The sequence below is a fragment of the Triturus cristatus genome, chromosome 1_2, assembly GCF_964204655.1.
Source record: "Triturus cristatus chromosome 1_2, aTriCri1.1, whole genome shotgun sequence".
NCBI lineage: Eukaryota > Metazoa > Chordata > Amphibia > Caudata > Salamandridae > Triturus > Triturus cristatus.
Genome location: NC_140580.1, coordinates 509,905,142 through 509,927,239, shown reverse-complemented (window position 1 = coordinate 509,927,239; position 22,098 = coordinate 509,905,142). Strand labels below are relative to the sequence as shown.

Genomic DNA, 22,098 nt, shown 5'->3' with positions numbered 1-22,098 from the left:
ACTCAGAATAAATATTTGGATCTCTGCTCAAACATTGTTTTGTGTAATTGAATGTACATATCTATTAAAATAACCCAAATAAGTATTAAAAAGAAACTACATTAAAGTATTTGCCTTTTATGAAATCAGTCGAAGTAAAAACAATAATGACTTCCCCATCCTGGTTTAATTTCATATTTGATTTAAATTTACAGGAAGCCAATGGCTTTTTATCCTTTCACCTATAGAACAATTGTATATTTCTTATGAGATCCTACATGCTGCATCCATGCTTTTACTACATGGACACAGTACTAGGAGTTTTCAACTCCTTATCTGGTGTTCTTGGACATATGTTTCGAATTCAAGGGTCAGAATACCTTAACAATAGCTACCATTTTTTTTACACAAAAGTTACAAAGACAGTTGCAGGATGTTGTTTTTTTTGGTCCAAAACCCTAACTTTACCCCTCTATGTCAACTCACTAGTCTTAAACCTAGCATGCAACCTCCTCTGTTGGTTCTTGGTATCATGTGGTCACCTTAAACTGATAGCAATCATATGCTTACACTGCTGCTGTTTCCTAACTCTTCTCTCTACGCAATACTGTAACTAGCTTTACTTTAGCTCGGTCAGCTCTGGCTTGGGTACGTGTTTTTTTGTCCTTACAGAATTTAAAGTATATGGTTGCAACCGTTTTTAAGCCTGGAATGTCCCTGTGGTAAAGTAGTTGAAGCACTAATCTGTGTATGTTTTCTCATAGTTCACCCGTAATATTCAGTTGAGCAGAGCTTTCACCTCTAGTTGCTTGCCTCACATAATTGTCTTTTGCTAGTGGCACAAGTTATAACGAAGCCACCAGATAAGCAGTGTACTTAATTACTCCCTAGAACCTCAGAAATAAAATCGTATACCAGCTATGTAGTGCTGCATTGTTTTTATCTGGAGAATGATTTTTAATTGTTACAAAGATTGTAGCAAAAATATATTACTGAATAGAAATTAAAATATATATCTTATACCTGCTTGAAAATACTATATTATGAGAATGTTTTTAATTTCTATTACTCTTAACATCCAAAACAAGAGAATAACATCCATCACCTTCCTTTAATTTTTCATTTTAAAGGACTCACTTCAATTATTTTAATTTTGTGATTTTGCTGGAGCACAGAATTATACTTCGAATTCTTTGTTTTGCCTGACCTCTAAGGAGTTTGTTTGACATGGGATATTTTCTGTATTCCAGGTTTATGGGTTACAATGAAGCTTTTACCTGGTGATATTCATCAAATTAGAAAAGAGTTTCCACATTTAGTAGACCGAACTACTGCAGTTGCACGGAAAATGGGATTTCCTGAAATTATAATGCCAGGTAATTGTGATAGTATGAGAAGGATAACGTACATTTACATTAGCTCAAAAGCTGTTTTCCTATTTCATCTAATGCATTATTTTCAGAACTGTCAAAAGTTATAAAAACAATGATATTAGGATGCCGTCATAGACTTCTAAACATAATTCGAAGACAAAGTTCGCCTCCAGCTACTACTACTTGGTTAAATGAATGAAGCACTGTGATTTTGATTTTACATGTTTTAATATTTTTCCTTTACATAAATAACATGGATGTGTGCACAGAACAGCAATACACATATATTTCCTGAGAGAATGACTCCAATTATTACATCACATTGATGCACAAATTGCAAGTTGGACTAAGTGCTCCACCAATTATGTATATACAAGCTTTTTCAGTGTATATCGATTAATCCAGGAAAAGGCTAGGTGGAACTCAAATATGGCAAACCAAGAAATAAAGATAGTGAACCAGGAGAAAATAATGTGAAGAAGAATTAGGTTATTCAATAAAATCACTCCAGCCTTATCCAGTTTCCGAAATTGTCCTTTTTAATCTCAGCTTCAAAGGACATTTAATTAGATTGTATTTGTATGTTTTTCTGTATGTTTTACAAGGAATAGCATGAAATATTAATGTTAATTTATGTAAGTGTCATTTATGAAGCATCTTTAATTGGTATTTGGTACTTGTATGCAGTTCTATGACTTGAAAATGCATGAATTTCAAATATTTTGTGATATTGTTTTAATCAATTTCTTTAATAGGTGATGTTCGTAATGATATCTATGTCACGTTGGTTCAAGGAGACTTCGACAGAGGTAGCAAAACCACTGCAAAAAATGTAGAGGTTACAATATCCATCTATGATGAAGATGGGAAACGACTAGAGGTAATGTATTTTAGTTTCCTGCTTCAGGGTGTAATTCGTCAGTTTTGTTTCAACCAGAGCACTTTTACAATATGTATTTATGTGTATATAGTGCTTTACAGAAACTGTAGCCCTAGACAGGGGGCAGAGAAGCCCTAAAAAGGCACAATTTATAATTATTTACACTGAGGCAGAATATTCAGAGGGGAAGTTTATAGTACAGTTTAGGGATTATAAAATTGCTGTCATATACTTCTCGATCTGTCCGCTGCCTGCTGTCAACTGTACAATACTGGTTGTAGGAAAGTGGCTCTGTATATACTGTTCCCAAATAGGTACAGCCCCCAGAGGTTTGGCAGAGGCTAAAGTTAGATATAACCTTACTCTCTAAAGTGGTTGCTTGGTCGAGCAGTAAGGCAGTATCAGAGGACAGTGTAAAGCATTTGTTGTACACAGTCAGCAAATGGTCTCATACACTCAAGAACTGAACTCTAGGGCAATGGTTTGTATATAAAAATATATGGTTGTTTTATTTTAGAAACAACAAGAGGTATCAAAATATACTTTCTCAGAATGAGATGCTTTAGTTAAATACTTTGCAAGAGGCAATTAACTTGAAATGCAATAGTTGCAGTTTGTTGCAATAGGCAACACAATTTCAAACACAATAATACATTGAGCTCAATGGGAATTCTAAGTTATATGCAATTGATTATTTTCAGGATTACTTTTCTAACTCCAGGACTGGATCCTAGATTCAGTCCTGGGACAGTTCTTGGAAACAAGTGAGTAAATACGTTTTAGTTACTGTTTTGATTTTTAAGCAATATTTTGCTATTTTAAAAGTTGACAAACATTTTCTGATCAAATTACCAATGTTATTCTATGGAAGGAAATTCACTTAGCAGGTAAGTGGGGTTATGGTTACGTTTTCTAGGTCAGTGTTGGATCCTGGATCCAGCACTAGTGTACCACCTGTAAGCAGTTGAGAAACTGCATTTAAGTTATAGAGGCGATTTTTAGGGAATATTTATAAGTTTGCAAAATCGACACTTGGAAGAAATTTCACAGAAAAACAGTCAATGGTTTCCTATGGAAAAAAACTCAAGTTACGCGTAAAGTATGTTCTCGTTATTTTTGTAATCCAGTGTTGGGCTCCTAGGCTCAGTACTGGGACATCTATCTAAAACAGGTAAGTAATTACGTTTTCACAGTTGGTACGATTTTTAAAGAATATTTGTAGTTTGCAAAAATCGACAGAAGAAATGTCACAGAAAAACAGTCAATGGTTTCCTATGGAAGAAAATTGAGTTAGTGGTAAGTACGGTCGTAAGTACTTTTCAGGGTCAGTGCTGGGCACCAAGATCCAGCCCTGGCATCTCTCCTAATAGCAGGTGAGGGTTTCCGTTTTCGTTACTCGGTTGATTTTAGGTGAATATTTCAAAGTTTAGTCAATGTTACCCTATGGAAGAAAAGTGAGTTATGGTTCTGGGCATAGACTCTGGGGTCTCCCAGGGTCAGGTAAGTACAGTTATTACACCCTCAGTGGCACAGGGACAGCCCGGTGCGGAGTGAGTTAGGCCCAATGTTATCCTATGGGAGGCAGGGGGCACTTGGTTGGTGGCTGCTGATTAGCAGGCCACGCGGCTGTGGGAGCTGGGCTCCTGGTCACTTGCTCAGGGCAAATGGAGAAGTAGGGAGGGGTAGAAGTTGCACTGCCAGGGCCACTCGGGCGGCTGGGTGCAGGGTGCAGGGGGCTTTTGAGCCCTCGGGCGCTCAATGGATTGCAATGGAAAAGCTCAAGTACCAACAAAGGCTGCAAGCTCGGGACGAAGATTCTTCAGGTGTGACCACCACTTCGAGAGGTAAGTTGGGTAGTTGGAGGATAGGTAGGTACCCAGGAGTCGGGCACTTGGGGCAGCAGGGCGCTGGGTGCAGGGGTGCCTTTTGGTGTCGGGAAATCTTACCCTCTGTTGATCGCGGTTGGGGGGTCCCTGGTTCTGAGGCTGCAGGCGTCATCCGGAGCGTCGAGGTGGGTCCTTGGGTGCCGGATTCGGGGTCACAGTCGCTGGGGGGACGTCCTCGTTGTCCACTCCAGCACAGGCCAGACTTGGCAGGTGCAGAGTGTGCAGGGTTCGCGGTTCCGGGCTGATGCCAGGAGTTAGATACATGCTTTGAGCAGAGCCACTGCTCATGGAAGTCCCAGGTGCTCAGAGTCACAAGGTAGCCAGGTCCTCCGGGGTTTGTGAGGTTGCTGGCCACAAGAGGTGCCAGGATTTAGCAGGAGTAGGTTCGAGGGTCGACAGACTGGTAGGGCTGGGGCCAAAGCAGTTGGTGTTTTCCTCTTCTTAGCAGCTGCACAGCAGGTCTTCTTTCTTCTTGCTCTTCTTTGCTGTTTTGGAATCTGGAATCTAAGGAAGGACGGTTCAGGGTGCCCCTAAATACTAAATGTAGGGGCGTTACAGGTAGGTAAAGGGCAGGGACCATTGGGTCCCTGTCCTGGCGTGGGTACACCCCCTATCCTGCCACTCTCCTGTGGGAGGGGGGCAGTGGCCTAGTCCTGATTGGGTAGGGCTCCCCATCTTCAAGATGGTGAGGGCCTGGAGATGTGCTTCACCTCGCCTCCCCCACCTGAGGGGTGGGGTTGGCAGGGCTGACACATCGCCAGTCCTTACTTGGAGTTTCCGGCCAGTCTTCCCACCAGAGTGGGGGTTTAGAACAGGCAGGGGCCAGTTGCTGAGTACAGCAAGTGGCCTGGAGAAGATCACAAAGGCGGCATGCCTTTGAAGCTTCCCCTGCCCATCCTGGGGAAGGAGACCTAGCACCTCGCCCAGGATGTGCATTGTTGACGGCCCAGGAGAGCGGATGGCTCTCTACCCAGGGGCCCAGCAACATGTCTGCTGTGTGGCAGCCTAGGCAGCCCCTCCTACAAGACATGGATTGTAGGTTAGGTTCAGAGGGCATCTCTAAGATGCCCTCTGTCGTGCATTGTACATTAAATCCCACACAGGCATCAGTGCAGTTTTAATGTGCTGAGAAGTTTGATACCAAACTTCTCAGTCTTCAGTGTTGCCATCATGGTGCTGGGGAGTTAGTGTTTGACGAGCTCCCAGCACCATATACTCTTGAATGACAGCACTGCACTCACAGTGCCCAGGAATTGACCTGGGTACTGTAGGGGCACAGGGCTCATGCTCCTGTGCCCACACCACTGGCATAGGGCACCTAGCTAGAGGGGTGGCTGATGTATGCCAGGGCAGTGTAAGTTGTGGGCATGGCACACAGGGATGTGTGCCATGTCGACTCTCTGTTTTGTCTTGTACCCAGACACTCAGCCTGCAAGGGCAGTGTGTTTGTGTTAGGGTACAGGGCCTCTAAGGGTGGCACAATGAGTGCTGCAGCCCTTGGAGGCCTTCCCTGGTTACAAGGCCCTGGGTACCTAGGGTACCATTTACCAGGGGCTGACATGTGGCCAGGGTTTGCCAATTTGGGTTTTAGGTTTTAGGGAAGGAACATAGGCCCTGGGCACCTGATTGGCAGGAGCCCAGGGCACACTCAGTCAAAGTACATTCAGCAATTAATCAAAAAGTGGGGGCATACCATGCAAGAAAGGTAGCACTTTCTCACCCCCCTCCCCTCCCCAAACGAAAGGTGATGAGATTAACCTTGCCCTATGGAGTCTTCATTGTCTAAGTGGAAGAACCTGGAAAGTCCATCTGCGTTGGCATGGGCAGTCCCTGGTCTGTGTTCCACTTCAAAGTCCATTCCCTGTAGGGAGATGGACCTCCTTAGTAGTTTAGAATTTTCCCCTTTCATCTGCATTAGCCATCTGAGAGGTCTGTGATCAGTTTGAACCAGGAAGTGAGTACCAAACAAGTATTGCCTCAACGTCTTCAGGGACCAAACCACAGCAAAGGCCTCCTTCTCAATGGCACTCCAACGCTGCTCTCTGGGGAGTAGCCTCCTGCTTATAAAAACAACAGGTTGGTCTTGCCCTTCATCATTGGTCTGGGATAGGACCGCTCCTATCCCTAGCTCAGAGGCATCAGTCTGCACTATGAACTGTTTGGCATAATCTGGAGCTTTTAGAATTGGTGCTGAGCACATTGCTTCTTTCAGGGTGTCAAACGCCTTTTGGCAACTAACTGTCCAGTTAACCTTCTTGGGCATCTTCTTGAAGGTGAGTTCTGTGAGGGGAGTCACAATGGATCCATATCCCTTCACAAACCTCCTGTAGTACCCAGTCAAACCAAGGAAAGCCCTGACTTGGGCCTGGGTTGTTGGAGCTACCCAGTCCAGGATGGCCTGGATCTTGGGTTGTAAGGGTTGTACCTGGCCTACACCTACAAGGTGGCCCAAGTATACCACTGTGCCCCACCCTATCTGGCATTTGGATGCCTTGATAGTGAGGCCTGCATTGTGCAGAGCCTCTAAAGCCTTCCCAAGGTGGATCAGGTGATCCTGCCAGGTGGAGCTAAAACCAGCAATATCATCAAGATAAGCTGCACTAAAGGTTTCCAACCCAGCCAGGACATGGTTCACCAACCTCTGTAAGGTGGAAGGGGCATTTTTTCACCCAAAAGGCATCACAGTAAACTGATAATGCCCATCAGGTGTGGAGAATGCTGTTTTCTCTTTTGCTCCTGGGGCCATGCCAATCTGCCAGTACTCTGCAGTTAAGTCAAAGGTACTGAGGAATGTGGCTGCCCCCAATTTATCTATCAGTTCATCTGCTCTTGGAATAGGGTGAGCATCAGTCTTGGTGACAGAGTTGAGCCCTCTATAGTCCACACGGAACCTCATCTCTCTCTTTCGACCCTGTTGATGAGGCTTGGGGACTAGAACCACTGGGCTAGCCCAGGGCCTCTCAGAGGGTTCAATAGCCACTAACTCCAGCATCTTGCTGACTTCAGCTTTGATGCTCTCCTTAACTTGGTCTGACTGACGATAGTGCACCTGTCAAAAACAAAATCTGTCACCAGTGTCCACATCATGGGTACACCAGTTTGTCAGACCAGGGGTTAGGGAAAAGAGGCTAGCATACTGTTGCAAGACTTGCTTGCAGTCAGTCTGCTATTGGGCAGAGAGGGTGTCTGAAAAGACTACACCATCTACTGACCCATCTTGTGGGCTGTAGGAGAGGAGATCAGGGAGAGGCTCACTCTCTGCTTCCTGTTCCTCATCAGTCACCATCAGCATGGTGATGTCAGCCCTGTCATTGTAGAGTTTAAGGCGGTTCACATGGATAACCCTTTTGGGTGTTCTGCTAGTGCCCAGGTCAACTAAGTAGGTGACCTCACTCTTTTTCTCTAGGATAGGGTAAGGGCCACTCCATCTATCTTGGAGGGCCCTTGGTGCCACTGGCTCCAAAACCCACACCTGTTGCCCAGGTTGAAATTCAACCAGTGCAGCTTTTTGGTCATACCAGTGCTTCTGAAGCTCCTGGCTGGCCTCCAGATTCTTTGATGCCTTTTCCATGTACTCAGTCATTCTGGACCTTAGGCCAAGCACACAGTCCACTATGTCTTGTTTGGGCTCTTGGAGAGGCCTCTCCCAGCCCTCTTTTACCAAAGTGGTCTCCTCACAGGGTGACCAAACAGAAGTTCAAAAGGTGAGAAACCTCCTCCCTTCTGTGGCACTTCTCTGTCAGCGAAAAGCAGGCATGGCAACAAGACATCCCATCTCCTTTTGAGTTTTTCAGGAAGCCCCAAGATCATGCCTTTCAATGTCTTGTTGAATCTCTCAACAAGGCCATTGGTTTGTGGATGGTAGGGTGTAGTAAAGTTGTACTGCAGTCCACACTCCTTCCACGTGTGTGTCAGGTAAGCAGACATGAAGTTGGAACCTCTGTCTGAAACCACCTCCTTAGGAGACCCTACCCTGGTGAAGACACCCAGGAGGGCCTTGGCTACTGCTATAGTAGTCCTAAGTGGAATTGCTTCAGGGTACCTAGTAGCATGATCCACTACCACTAGAATGAATTTGTTCCCTCAGGCTGTGGGAGGTTCAAGTGGACCCACAATGTCCACACCTACCCTTTCAAGGGGCACCCCCACCACTGGTAGTGGGATTAGGGGGGCCTTTGGGTGGCCACCTGACTTGCCACTGGCTTGACAGGTAACACAGGAGCTGACAAACTTCTTTACCTTTTGGTGCATCTGGGGCCAGTAAAAGTGACTAACTAGCCTTTCCCAAGTCTTGGTTTGCCCCAGATTCCCAGCTAGGGGGATGTCATGAGCCAAAGTTAGGAGGGACTCCCTGTACTTCTGTGGCACTACCACTCTCCTGGTGGTTCCAGGAGTGGGGTCTCTTGCCTCAGCATACAGTAATCCCTCTTCCCAATAAGCTCTGTGGGGGGTACCACTGACATCTCCCTTTGCTTCTGAAACAACTTGCTGCCTCAGGCTTTCAAGAGTGGTACAGTCTTGCTGACCCTGGCACAGCTCTTCCCTAGAGGGTCCCCCTGGGCCCAAGAGTTCAACCTGGTAAGGGTCAAGCTCCGTGGGCTCAGTTCCCTCAGGGGTATCCAAGACCTCTCCCTGTGGAAAGGGGTCCTGGGTGTTCTGCTGTACAGAAGCTAGTTCCCCAGTCTTCTTACCTTTTCTCTTGGTTGGTTGGGCCATTATTTCAGGCTCCAGACCTACTTTTTCACCCTTCCTCTTGCTCTTTGCTCTGGTTTGCACACACACCAATTCAGGGATGCCCAGCATGGCTGCCAGGGCCTTTAGCTCAACCTCAGCCCAGGCTGAGGTTTCCAGATCATTTCCTAGCAGACATGCACCTGGTAACTTTGGAGAGACCACTACCTGTTTCAGGCCAGTAACCCCCAGCCTAATGTCACCATGGCCATGGGATGACTAGTGGGGACACTGTCAGCATTGGTGACTGGGTAAGTTTTCCCAATCAAATATTGCTCAGGGGAAACCAGTGTGTCTTTCACCATAGTGACACTGGCACCTGTATCCCTCAGAGCTCCTTCCCTAGTTCCATATTCACCCAGGGGTACTGCAAATATGTCTTTAAGTTGGGTGGCCACACAGCTACAGTGGCAAACTCCACTTCCCCCAGTGAGACTAGACTTGCCTCAGCCTCAGTGTGTTCCCAGATTTGCTCAGGGCACACTTTTGATCCCATCTGTAAACTTGCTGCTCCAGGAGTAGCTGTACTGGGTGCCTTAGGGGCTTTGTTGTGGGGGCAAGATTTATCTACAGTTAGGGGTCCTGACCTCTTACAGTTATTACACCAGCCCTTTAAGGGATCAAAGTTCTTCCCCCTATAGGGTTGAGGCACATAGGGAGTAGTTTGGGACCCACCCCCGAACAGGTTTTTGGGGCCCTTTGGAAGACAGACTTTTTATCTTGGGGATTCTCAACACCTTTCCCCTGGGGAGGTTTTGTGACCACCCTCTTCTGGTCACCCCCAGTGGCTGTCCTTGTCACCCTAGTCTTGACCCAGTGGTCTGCCTTCTTTCCCAATTCTTGGGGAGAAATTAGACCTAGGTCTACCAAATGCTGATGCAACTTTTCATTTGTGCAATTACTTAATATATGTTCCTTCATGAACAAATTGTACAATCCAGTAAAATCATGCACACCATGTCCAGCTAACCAACCACCCAGTGTCTTTACTGAGAAGTCCACGAAGTCAATCCAGGACTGGGTCTGGGTTTTGTGAGCCCCCCTGAATCTAATTATATACTCCTCAGTAGTAAATCCAAATCCCTCAATCAGTCTTCCTCATGAGGTCATAGGACCCTGCATCTGCCCCAGAGAGGGTCAGAAGCCTGTCTCTGCAGTTACCAGAGAACAGTTCCCACAGGAGTGCCCCCCAGAGAGGTTTCTTTACTCTTCTTATTTCACAAGCCCTCTCAAAGGCTGTGAACCATTTGGTGATGTCATCACCTTCCTCAAATTTAGGGACAATCCCTTTGGGGATTTTAGGATCAGAAGTGTCCTCCCTATCCTTGTTTTTATTATTGCTGGCACCATTGATGGGTGTTAAACCCATCTCTCTCCTTTCTTTTTCTAGAGCCAGGAGCCTGGACTCTAGATCCAATGATTTGGCCAGCTTTGCTAAAAAGCTGTCCTCTTCACTGGTGGGTCCCCCAGTGAACCCTCTGGTACCTGGTTCACCTGTGTGATCTCTAGGTTCCCAGATGCTGATTCTTGGTTTCAAGGGTATGGGGGCCCTTTCCTCCCTAGGGATTAATGGAGGGGGGTTATTATCCTCCTCCTCCTCTTCCCTTTCCTCATCTGACTGGCCATCACCATGTTCAGATGGGTGGTCCTTAGCATACTTAGCCAAGAGCTCCTGGAGCCCTAGTTTGGTTGAATGCAGGCCCATTGGTAAATTTTTCAGTTTGCATAGGAACCTCAATTCCTTGAAAGACAAGTGTAAGTAAGATGTAAGGTCGAGCTCCTCCACAAGGTCCTGCATGGTATTATTTTCACTAATAGCTTGGTTTATTTGAGTGATTCTAACCTGACAGTTCTAATCCTCTACTCTGACTATAGTGACTTTTATTTTTCTAAAATTCTAATGGGACTTAAGCAAGGCCCTGACAAGACTTTTAGTATTTTGGAAAAGACCAATCCGAATTCTAAAGGCAATTTTAAGAGTTTTGTCGTGTGATCAGATGGTCACCAAGTAGTCCAACAAATGCAAGTTTGTATCCCACTGCTGATCCACCAATGTAGGAAAGTGGCTCTGTATATACTGTTCCCAAATAGGTACAGTGTGTACAGTGTCCACAGCCCCCAGAGGTTAGGCAGAGGCTAAAGTTAGATATAACCTTACTCTCTAAAGTGGTAGCTTGGTCGAGCAGTAAGGCAGTATCCGAGGACAGTGTAAAGCATTTGTTGTACACACTCAGTCAGCAAATGGTCTCACACACTCAAGAACTGAACTCTAGGACAATGGTTTGTATATAAAAAATATATGGTTGTTTTATTTTAGAACCAACAAGAGGTATCAAAATATATTTTCTCAGAATGAGATGCTTTAGTTAAATACTTTGCAAGAGGCAATTGACTTGAAATGCAATAGTTACAGTTTGTTGCAATAGGCAACACAATTTCAAACACAACAATACATTGAGCTCAATGGGAATTCTAAGTTATATGCAATTGATTACTTTCAGGATTACTTTTCTAACTCCAGGACTGGATCCTAGATTCAGTCCTGGGACAGTTCTTGGAAACAAGTGAGTAAATACGTTTTAGTTACTGCTGTGATTTTTAAGCAATATTTTGCTATTTTAAAAGTTGACAGAAACTTTTTCTGATCAAATTACCAATGTTATCCTATGGAAGGAAATTCATTTAGCAGGTAAGTGGGGTTATGGTTACTTTTTCTAGGCCAGTGTTGGATCCTGGATCCAGCACTACTGTACCACCTGTAAGCAGTTGAGAAACTGCGTTTAAGTTACACAGCCGATTTTTAGGGAATATTTATAAGTTTGCAAAATCGACACTTTGGAAGAAATTTCACAGAAAAACAGTCAATGGTTTCCTATGGAAGAAAATTCAAGTTACGGGTAAAGTATGTTCTCGTTACTTTTGTAATCCAGTGCTGGGCTCCTAGGCTCAGTACTGGGACATCTATCTAAAACAGGGAAGTAATTACGTTTTCACAGTTGGTACGATTTTTAAAGAATATTTCTAGTTTGCAAAAATCGACACTTGGAAGAAATTTCACAGAAAAACAGTCAATGGTTTCCTATGGGAGAAAATTGAGTTAGTGGTAAGTACGGTCGTAAGTACTTTTCAGGGTCAGTGCTGGGCACCAAGACCCAGCCCTGGGATCTCTCCTAATAGCAGGTGAGTATTTCTGTTTTCGTTACTCAGTTGATTTTAGGTGAATATTTTAAAGTTTAGAAACTCCACACACAAGAAATTTCTAGAGAAACCAGTCAATGTTACCCTATGGAAGAAAAGTGAGTTATCTGATTTTGGGTAAGTACTCGACTGGCAGAGTTAAGGTTCTGGGCATAGACTCAGGGATCTCCCAGGGTCAGGTAAGTACAGTTGTTACACCCTCAGTGTCACAGGGCAGCAGGGTGCAGAGTAAGTTAGGGCCAATGTTATCCTATGGGAGGCAGGGGGCCCTTGGTTGGTGGCTGCTGACTAGCAGGCCACGCAGCTGTGGGAGCTGGGCTCCTGGTCACTTGCTCAGGGCAAATGGGGAAGTAGGTAGGAGTAGAAGTTGCACTGCCAGGGCCACTCGGGCGGCTGGGTGCAGGGTGCTTTTGAGCCTTTGGGCGCTCAATGGATTGCAATGGAAAAGCTCAAGGACGAACAAAGGCTGCAAGCTCGGGATGAAGATTCTTCAGGTGTGACTACCACTTCGAGAGGTAAGTTGGGTAGTGGGAGGAAAGGTAGGTACCCAGGAGTCAGGCACAGGGGGCCGCAGGGCGCCGGGTGCAGGGGTGCCTTTTGGTGTCGGGAAATCTTACCCTCTGTTGATCGCTGTTGTGGGGGGTCCCTGGTTCTGAGGCTGCAGGCGTCATCAGGAGCATCGAGGTGGGTCCTTGGGTGCCGGATTTGGGATCACAGTCGCCGGGGGGACGTTCTTGGGGTCTTTGTCCACTCCAGCACAGGCCAGGCTTGGCGGGTGCAGAGTGTGCAGGGTTCGCGGTTCCGGGCTGATGCCAGGGGTTAGATATTTGCTTTGAGCAGAGCCACTGCTCGTGGGAGTCCCAGGTGCTCAGAGTCACAAGGTAGCCAGGTCCTCTGGGGTTTGTGAGGTTGCTGGCCACAAGAGGTGCCGGGATTTAGCAGGAGCAGGTTCGAGGGTCGACAGGCCGGTAGGGCTGGGGCCAAAGCAGTTGGTGTCTTCCTCTTCTTAGCAGCTGCACGGTAGGTCTTCTTTCTTCTGGCTCTTCTTTGCTGTTTTGGAATCTGGAATCTAAGGAAGGAAGGTTCAGGGTGCCCCTAAATACTAAATTTAGGTGCGTTACAGGAAGGTAAAGGGCAGGGACCATTGGGTCCCTGTCCTGGGGTGGGTACACCAACCATCCTGCCACTCAACTTTGGGAGGGGGGCAGTGGCCTAGTCCTGATTGGGTAGGGCTCCCCATCTTCAAGATGGCGAGGGCCCCGAGATGTGCTTCACCTCGCCTCCCCCACCTGAGGGGTGGGGTTGGCAGGGCTGGCACATCCCCAGTTCTTACTTGGAGTTTCCGGCCAGTCTTCCCGCCAGAGTGGGGGTTTAGAACTGATAGGGGCTAGTTGCTGAGTACAGCAAGTGGCCTGGAGAAGCTCACAAAGGCGGCATGCCTTTGAAGCTTCCCCTGCCGATCCTAGGGGAGGAGACCTAGCACCTCGCCCTGGATGTGCATTGTTGCAGGCCCAGGAGAGCGGATGGCTCTCTACCCAGGGGTCCAGCAACATGTCTGCTGTGTGGCAGCCTAGGCAGCCCCTCATACAAGACATGGATTGTAGGTTAGGTTCAGAGGGCATCTCTAAGATGCCCTCTGTCGTGCATTGTACATTAAATCCCACACCGGCATCAGTCCGGTATTAATGTGCTGAGAAGTTTGATACCAAACTTCTCAGTCTTCAGTGTTGCCATCATGGTGCTGTGGAGTTCGTGTTTGACGAGCTCCCAGCACCATATACTCTTGAATGGCAGCACTGCACTTACAGTGCCCAGGAATGGACCTGGGTACTGTAGGGGCACAGGGCTCATGCTCCTGTGCCCACACCACTGGCATAGGGCACCTAGCTAGAGGGGTGGCTGATGTATGCCAGGGTAGTGTAGGTTGAGGGCATGGCACACAGGGATGTGTGCCATGTCGACTCTCTGTTTTGTCTTGTACCCAGACACTCAGCCTGCAAGGGCAGTGTGTTTGCGTTAGGGTACAGGGCCTCTAAGGGTGGCACAATAAGTGCTACAGCCCTTAGAGGCCTTCCCTGGTCGCCCTGGGTACCTAGGGTACCATTTACCAGGGGCTGACATGTGGACAGGATTTGCCAATTTGGGTTTTAGGTTTTAAGGAAGGAACATAGGCCCTGGTCACCTGATTGGCAGGAGCCCAGGGCACACTCAGTCAAAGTACATTCAGCAATTCAGCAAAAAGTGGGGGCATACCATGCAAGAAAGATGGCACTTTCTCACACTGGTGGAAAGGCTTTAGTACTGATCAGACAAATACTGACCAGAGCTATCAAGGTCCCAGTTTGTTCTCGCGTGCCATAGCCAAAAAGAAAGGGTTGCTTAAGCTGAGTTATCCTTGTGCACAGTGTCTTGTGGCATTCCTCAGTGCTCTTCCCTTTTTTATCTAATGTTTATCATTTAAGTTCACCCCCCCCTGTCACAGCATCTTGAGCAATAACAGATGAACTACATGGTTCATATGATCCATTAGATGCAGATGAGCTTCTTGTGCATGAACGGGCCAAAGACTGAGATCCTTTTAATCAGAGACTCGGAGCGTAACTCTGCCTCTTTCAATTGACCCAGGATTTGGATCCTTCTTCCCAATTCAATGGGAGTTTGGAAGTTGGGGATTTGTTCCAAAGACAATGACAGTGTGCCCCCCAAAACTATGCAGTACAAAATTGTGAACTCGCAACTCTCCATGACCCAAAAAATACTTCAATTTTTCCACATTTCCCAGAGCACTTATCATTGCTTTGAACCTATACTGTGGCTTCCCCAAGAAACATATTACCAGCCTTCAAAATCATCAGAACCAAGGTGCATGTTTGTGACTGAAACTCAGCAAATGGGACAATTTCGCACCCATCCTGAACCACTCCTGAAGTTTCCTGTGCAGGCCTAGATTATAAAAAAATTGCTATCCACTTAGGAAAGTATGGAAATGGTCCTAAATTGCTACTGGGAATCATGCCTCTCTATTTCCCCGCTAGAGTCCTGTACACAGTGTTTGCCCACCCATCAACGATCGTTCAAAGGGACCAAACATGAAGGTGCATTGCTGGGCATACAATGTCTAGACTTTAAAACACCTTTATCCCTAAAGTGAAATCGGAATCTAACTACATGTGTTTCATGATACTTCTGAAAACAGAAATATTCAGTCTTGTTTGAAACTAACTTCTCCATAGAACGGGTGTCACAATTGAAGGACCGTGGCTATGATTACTCGCCTTCCTCATTGAACTCCCATCTATCCCTACACTTACTTTACAGTTTTTTTTTACATTTTCTCCCAGCACTCTGAAGTAACTAAAAGACAGAATAGTGCCCTTCACAAAACTTCAAAATACAAAAAAAGGAATGTAATAGTTTAAATTGAAAAGCACACTTCTCTTTAAGGGGTAAACACAGTACAATACATACATTGAAAGCAAGCAAAATAAAATAACACACAACTTAAAAAAAATATCAAGCAATGTAAAATGCATTTGGACACATTTTATTAATTTTATGTTATACAGTTTCATATACAAAAGAAACAGTTTCAGTGTCGGATGGGTGAATGGTGATCGGCTTCATAATTTTACAAATGATTGTTTCCTTTCTTGCTTCAGTAAGAAAATACTTATGATGGAAATATTGTGAATTCAGGAACTATAAAAATGTGCGACTTTGAAACAGTTTTAAACTGTTCCTTTACATTGCTTGAAGACTATCAGAAATTCACATTTCTGAACTGAGCAGAAAACCATTTTACATTTTGATAAACAGCGTGTTCATTTTTAAAACTACAGACTTAATTTATTCTCTCATTTGTTGACATAATACCTTCTTAAAAGATATACTTGTTTGTAGCATAATACATGTGTGTGTTGCTATCTCATTTAGTTTTCTGCCTCTTCGATCCATTCTTGTTTTTTGGGTGTTGTATCACAACACATACACAGCAAGATGGCAAAGTCATGCATTTCGCACAATCGTGCGTTCCACAAATCTTGAAATAACTATACAATTAAGGTGCTCCAAGGAGAAGAAGTGGCCACCCAACACTCCGAAATATGAGAAAAGACATTAAACCCAGAATCCTGTACTGTGACTAAATAAAGGCCCACATAGCTTGTGGTCACAAGTAGTGGAAAACCACCCAAGTAATAGCCAGTCAAATCCTTGCGACTCCCCTATCCCTCATAAGGAGTTTTAAGCTCAAAGGCAAAGCACCTAATTCCGTAATATTCTCAAATGTAACCTGTAATTAAATACAGAACAAAATTCCACATAAAAACTTATATACACGCACCTAAGTGTAAAAAAAAATAAAAAAAAATGTTTTATTTAACCAACCAGCATCTCACCATATCGCAATATGTAGCCTCATAAATGTAAATGTGGGTAAGGTCCAGAGTCAAATTTTAAGTCAACCTGTAAAAGATACATATTTCTGTAATCACTACTCCACTAAAGAAATAATATTTCAACATGCAGGAATCTCAAAACGCCGTCCCACCTAGACCTCTAAAACATAGTTGCCGTGAACCCAGAAGATACTCTGGCCCACATGTATTATTTTACAAGGTAAAATTCACAATATCAAGCAGAGTAAACGTTTCTCTTCTCCTCTTACATGTTAAAAATTAAATATATAGCATCATATACTCATATATTGTGCCGTAAGATGCATTAACATATGTTATTGTACTAAGTAAAAACAAGGTGCCGGCATATATATCGCCATCACCCATCCTGTATCAGTATGCACCATCCAAAACCCCATATCTTACCCTAAGTGAAAGAAAAGTGCCCGCATTATTCATACCTATAATTTCAAGCAAAAACTGAGAGTACTCCAAGCAACATGTATATTTACTTTGAACGTGATTTAATGTGCCAAAAGTCAAATCCAACCACACAGCACACCATGCGCTCGTATACTACACAGTAAATTGCCATACATTAACATTTGCCTAAGTAAACAGCGATGTTCAAACCGCATATTGTGGCAAAAGTAAAGCTTGCAAACCTGTATTGCTCGTACCTGAAATTTTCCACAAAACTGAAAGTACTCTGATCGGCAAATGTGTCCTCCAACGTATAACGTCAGCGCCATATTAGTATAGGTATTTATAGCTTAGTCTAAATCAAAAATGGACATAAACCATCATAGGCGCCATATTATTATGAGTAGTTATATCGTTTGTAACAAATCAAAATCACTGACGGAAAGAAACAATGGGTGAGTACTCCATACATGTATAGTAAGTACATTTTGACTTTAAATGATTCGAATATCTTACCAAATGTGTGATCTAACGCACCAAAAACAAACTCCTCAGTGCTCCAGTATCTCACCAGTTACTACCATCTTATGAACTGTAATAAAAGGAATGTACTAAATGTTGCTTCATCATCATAGCAGCCATCTTAAAAGTGTAACCCCCTCAGTTTGAATCCTTAAAATAAACTAGCACAGGGATGAGGAAGGTTTAATAGAAGTGGCCAAAGTATATGGCAAAGGCTGAAAATAATTTGTTTTTGTAGCCCTGATTTAGTCGATGGTAGGCTTGCAAAATGATGAAACACGTTTGCTAATAGCTACAAGGCTAATGGTTACAAGATTCATCAGGATTGTTGGATGAAAGTGAAAACTGCAAATGAATAATCATCTTATATAAGGGGACTCTGTTTTTGGACAGTCGGGGAACTGCTCATAATTTGTATCACAACACTGCATGCAAAACATTGACCTGTAGGCATATCAAGATCATGATATCAACTCTCAACATGTCATCATAGTTTACGAATAGTAAACCTACGCTTACCTTGACATTATTTTAGGAGTTGATATTATAGTTACGACATACCTATAGATTTATATTTTGCAGATTGATATTTTGACATACAGCCACTAATTTGATTTAATTGAGGCTGAATTAGGGGAACCGTGGCCCTGATTATTTGGGAATGACTATGGGAGATGAGGAATGTATTGACTATGACATTTAACTTGGTAAGCAAAAGAAGCACCTCTTTGACCTCATCAAAAGATGCAGAGAAGCCAGTTCAGAGGGAATATTTTGAGATTTGTCTCAAATAGTTTAATTAGGACTGTGGTAAGATGGTCAACAGCTATTTCAGTAAAATATTTCGGCATGGTGGGAACTGTAAGTGAAACATAGCTAAGAAATGTTCCTCATGTTTATGGATATTCATTTTCTTTAAAAGAATGTTATATTTCCTGGTGCTGGCGAGGAACCTATCTCGGAGTATAAATCTGTCATATACTATCAAGTGAAACAACCACGTTGGTTTGAGACTCTCAAGGTAAGAAGAAATTAACTTTTGAAATACTTATATAGAAGTGAAATCTGTATATGATTACAAGTGTTGATGTGTTGTGTTTATATTAGTTATATATTTGTTATTGTATATAAATAATGCCAGAAATGTATGTTCCATTATCACTCCCCCTGCTGCTGAGAATAACATAATCTCCTATGTAGTTTACAACGCAAATCTGTACAAAAATCATTCTTTGTAAAAATCAGGTCCACAACATTTGGTTATTATACTATGTATCTGTGGCCCAAAAGTTTGGCATTTGACAATTATTTAATGTTAAAACCAAAGGAAATGATGGACGGAGTGTTGAACATTGCAAGCACTCGCCCCCAGTCAATTGATCTGGATTTAATCCATCACCGTTCTTTAGCCCACTCTGCCACCCCGTTCAGACATGGCCATATGCAAATCATTCTGACCCTGTTCCTCATGGGAACAGTCCAGCCCGAACTGCCAAGCCATGTCTTCCCTGGACCGGAAACAAGCTTCCTAGGACCGGTTTCTGGCATTTCAGCTGTCTTCAGCCAGGCTTGCGGTCTTCCCTGTATCGGAAACAAGCTTCCTTGGACCGGTTTCTGGCATTTCAGCCATCTTCAGCCAGGCTATTTAATGTTTACAGAATATTTTCCTAGTCATTCCTTTTCAGAGTGGAATAATAAAGAAATGGTTGTTCTTTAGATTTTATAGTGGCAATACCCTATAAAGTAGCTTACTTGGCCAAAGGGCTCAATTATAATGACAGGGTTCCTTGTATCCACCATTGTTGCATTACCCATCTCATTATAGTTTGAAACAATTTTTGAAAAACTAGAATTGTGAGTGTTTGAGTGTAAAAAAAAAATAGTGCCTGGTTCATGACTGGAACAACAAACCGTTCAGAGTTTAATAAACCCTCATTTAAAATATAGGTCTGTGACAGATAGCCTAGATGATTAGGTTTGCTTGGTAGAAAAGAGCTTGGATTCTTTGAAGGTTATGATACCACCTGTGCCAGTTTAACTTGTTAACACCTAGGTTTCCAAACTCATTCTGAGTTTTAAATGTTTTTATTGCCCTGCTATATTAGAGTTGGATTTGGTCATATCTAAAAAGTTTGATATCCAAGTATACAGTCATAACAATAAAGTAATTCTAACCATGGTCTGTTATAATTTAGGATGACTGAAATGAGAAAGGCAGATTTTCTTTCCTTCTATGTAGGTCATTATTTTAAAATGTGTGAGGATTTCTGACTGGAAACTTTGGACAGTTAGGTAAAATGTATATGCTGGGTGTTAGACTTGGGGGTCTCTAGTTGGCACAGGTATGCACTTGTGACAAATAGGGACCCTCTCCTCTAGTCAGGGTAAGGGGGTACACTCCTAAAATAACCCCTGCCCACCCACTTGGTAGCTTGGCACGAGCAGACTGGCTTATCTCAGAGGCAGTGTGTAAAGCATTTATGAACACATACAGTAACCAAGTGACAACATTACAGATGGACACCACACAGGTTTTATATCAAAAATAAGTATTCTTTATATAGATTTACCACAAGACCATTAAACTACAAGAATACACAATACTGTTACTTTAGATGGTAGAATTTTGCTTAGTTCTCTTTAGCTCTTAAATGCGATACTTTAAGTCAATGTACCTTTTAGATGCCACACACAGGGCAACGAAAGTGTTGCAACGATGTTAATGCGATGAAGTTTTTGGTGCAAAGAAATAAAGACGTGAAGATCTTCCAGATGCTTCTCCGATGTTGCGAGAAGACTCGACTCGATGCTTCAGCTGCAGCGGCGACACCCTTTACGCGATGCAGTGACAGCGGCCTTGGCAGCGACACTCTTCTCCGACGTTGCGAGACGCTTCCGCTCGATGTGATGTTGCAGCAGCGACACCCCTTTACGCGATGCGACGACAGCAGCTCCGACGGCGGCATGCTTCTCTGTGGATGCGAGCCGCTTTTCTTGATGCGGTGCAGTGCGACAGCTACGATGGCAGTGATGGCGACACGCTTCTTCCTCGATGTGAGACTCTTCTCTTGATGCGGTGCAATGCGTCCGCTATGATGGCTGCGATGGCGACACGCTTCTTCGGCGTTGCGAGACACTTCCTGGATGATGCGAGACGCTTCCGCTCGATGCGATGATGCAACGGCGACACACTTTACGAGATGCGACGACAACAGCTCCGACGGCGGCACGCTTCTCCTTCTTGAGTCGCGCTTCCAGCTCCTTGCGACACGCAGTCCCTCAGAAGGCCCAACTACAGCAGCAGGCACTTCCAAAGAACTCTAGGGAGCTGGGGGTGAAGTCTGTTGTTCCTGAGACTTCAACAGAAGGCAAGCTCTTTTCCAGCCCTTGGAGATCCTTCACAAGTTGAGCAAAAGTACTCACAAAGTTCCTTTCTCCTCTCTTTGGCAGTAAGGCAACCACTGCAGGCCAATCCCCCAGGTTCAGGGATAGTTTCCTCCTCAGCTTCTTCTGGTTCCTCCCTCAGCAGAGGTTCTTCTTGTTTTCCCAAAGTGATCTAAATTCTTGGTATCCGGGTCCCAATACTTATACCCCAAAATCCTTTGTCCTCTGAAGGCAGAGGGGCATTTGCCTTGTTCGAACGGGTTCTGGTCAGTCCTGGAGCACTTTGTTTACCTGACTCCTTCTTTTCTTTAAGAGTGCAGGGCAGAGACATCAGACGCACCACAGGAGGTGGAGCCAGCATTATGGAGGGAAGGCACAGCCCTATTCAGGTCCCAGGTGCAACTCCTCCCACCCATCTAGATGCAGATCTCTCTATTCACCACTGTGACACCTCACCCTGTCTCCTGGAATTCCCCAGCCCTGTCACTCAAACTCCAGACAGGGAATACACAGCCTAGCAGAGGCAGGTTTGAATGGTTAGACAAGAAAATGCCTACTTTCTAAAAGTGGCATTTTCAAACACAGAATGTTAAAACCAACTTCACTAAAAGATGTATTTTATCATTCTGAGTTCAGGCAAACTAAATTTGAATTTCTACCATGTTCCCTGAGTCAGTTAGGATTATAAAATGTAATAACCAAACTGCCCATTCTGGCCTATGGAGAACAGGTAGCCTTGCAATAGGGAAAAACAAAAATGGCTGTAATTCACTATTAGGACATGCCACACACACCAGGGCATGTCCTACCTTATCATTACAATGCACCCTGCATGTGGGCCTACCATAGGGGTGTCTGATATGAAGAAAAGGGAAGGTTTAGGGACTGGCAAGTGGGTGCACTTGCCCAGTCAGCATGACAGTACCAGACTGCACGCAGGCTCTCCAATGGCAGACCTTAGACACATTTTTACAGGCTGCTTCTGTGGGTGGCACAGCCAGTGCTGCAAGCCCACCAGCAGCATTTGGATTACCAGCCCTGGGCACTCCTGGTGCACTGTACTAGGGTCTGATAGGTAAACCAAACCAACCAATCATGGAATCACTAATCTTTACATCAATTTACAATAGGGAGAGCATATGTACTTTAGCACCGATCAGCAGTGGTAAGTGCCCAGAGTCATAAAACAGCCAACAACAGGTCAGAAAAAATATAGGAGGAAGGCAAAAAGTTCAGGGATGACCCTGTAAAAAGGGCCAAGTCCAACACTGGGCAATGTTTCTTTTTTGAGATTGGGCTAGGAACTCACCTTCAGAATGAGTTTA

At 44.4% G+C, this 22,098-nt stretch overlaps 1 protein-coding gene across 2 annotated transcripts in view; it reads left to right on the top strand.

The window, feature by feature from the left end:
• Positions 1-22,098, top strand: part of DOCK1 (dedicator of cytokinesis 1) — a 1,163,810-nt gene that overhangs the window by 171,654 nt on the left and 970,058 nt on the right. For both annotated transcript variants that reach the window (XM_085606236.1, XM_085606235.1), the window contains exons 13-15: positions 1,230-1,355; positions 2,108-2,232; positions 18,312-18,410. In XM_085606236.1, coding sequence (XP_085462362.1) covers positions 1,230-1,355; positions 2,108-2,232; positions 18,312-18,410 — 350 coding nt within the window. The remainder of the gene's footprint in view (positions 1-1,229; positions 1,356-2,107; positions 2,233-18,311; positions 18,411-22,098) is intronic.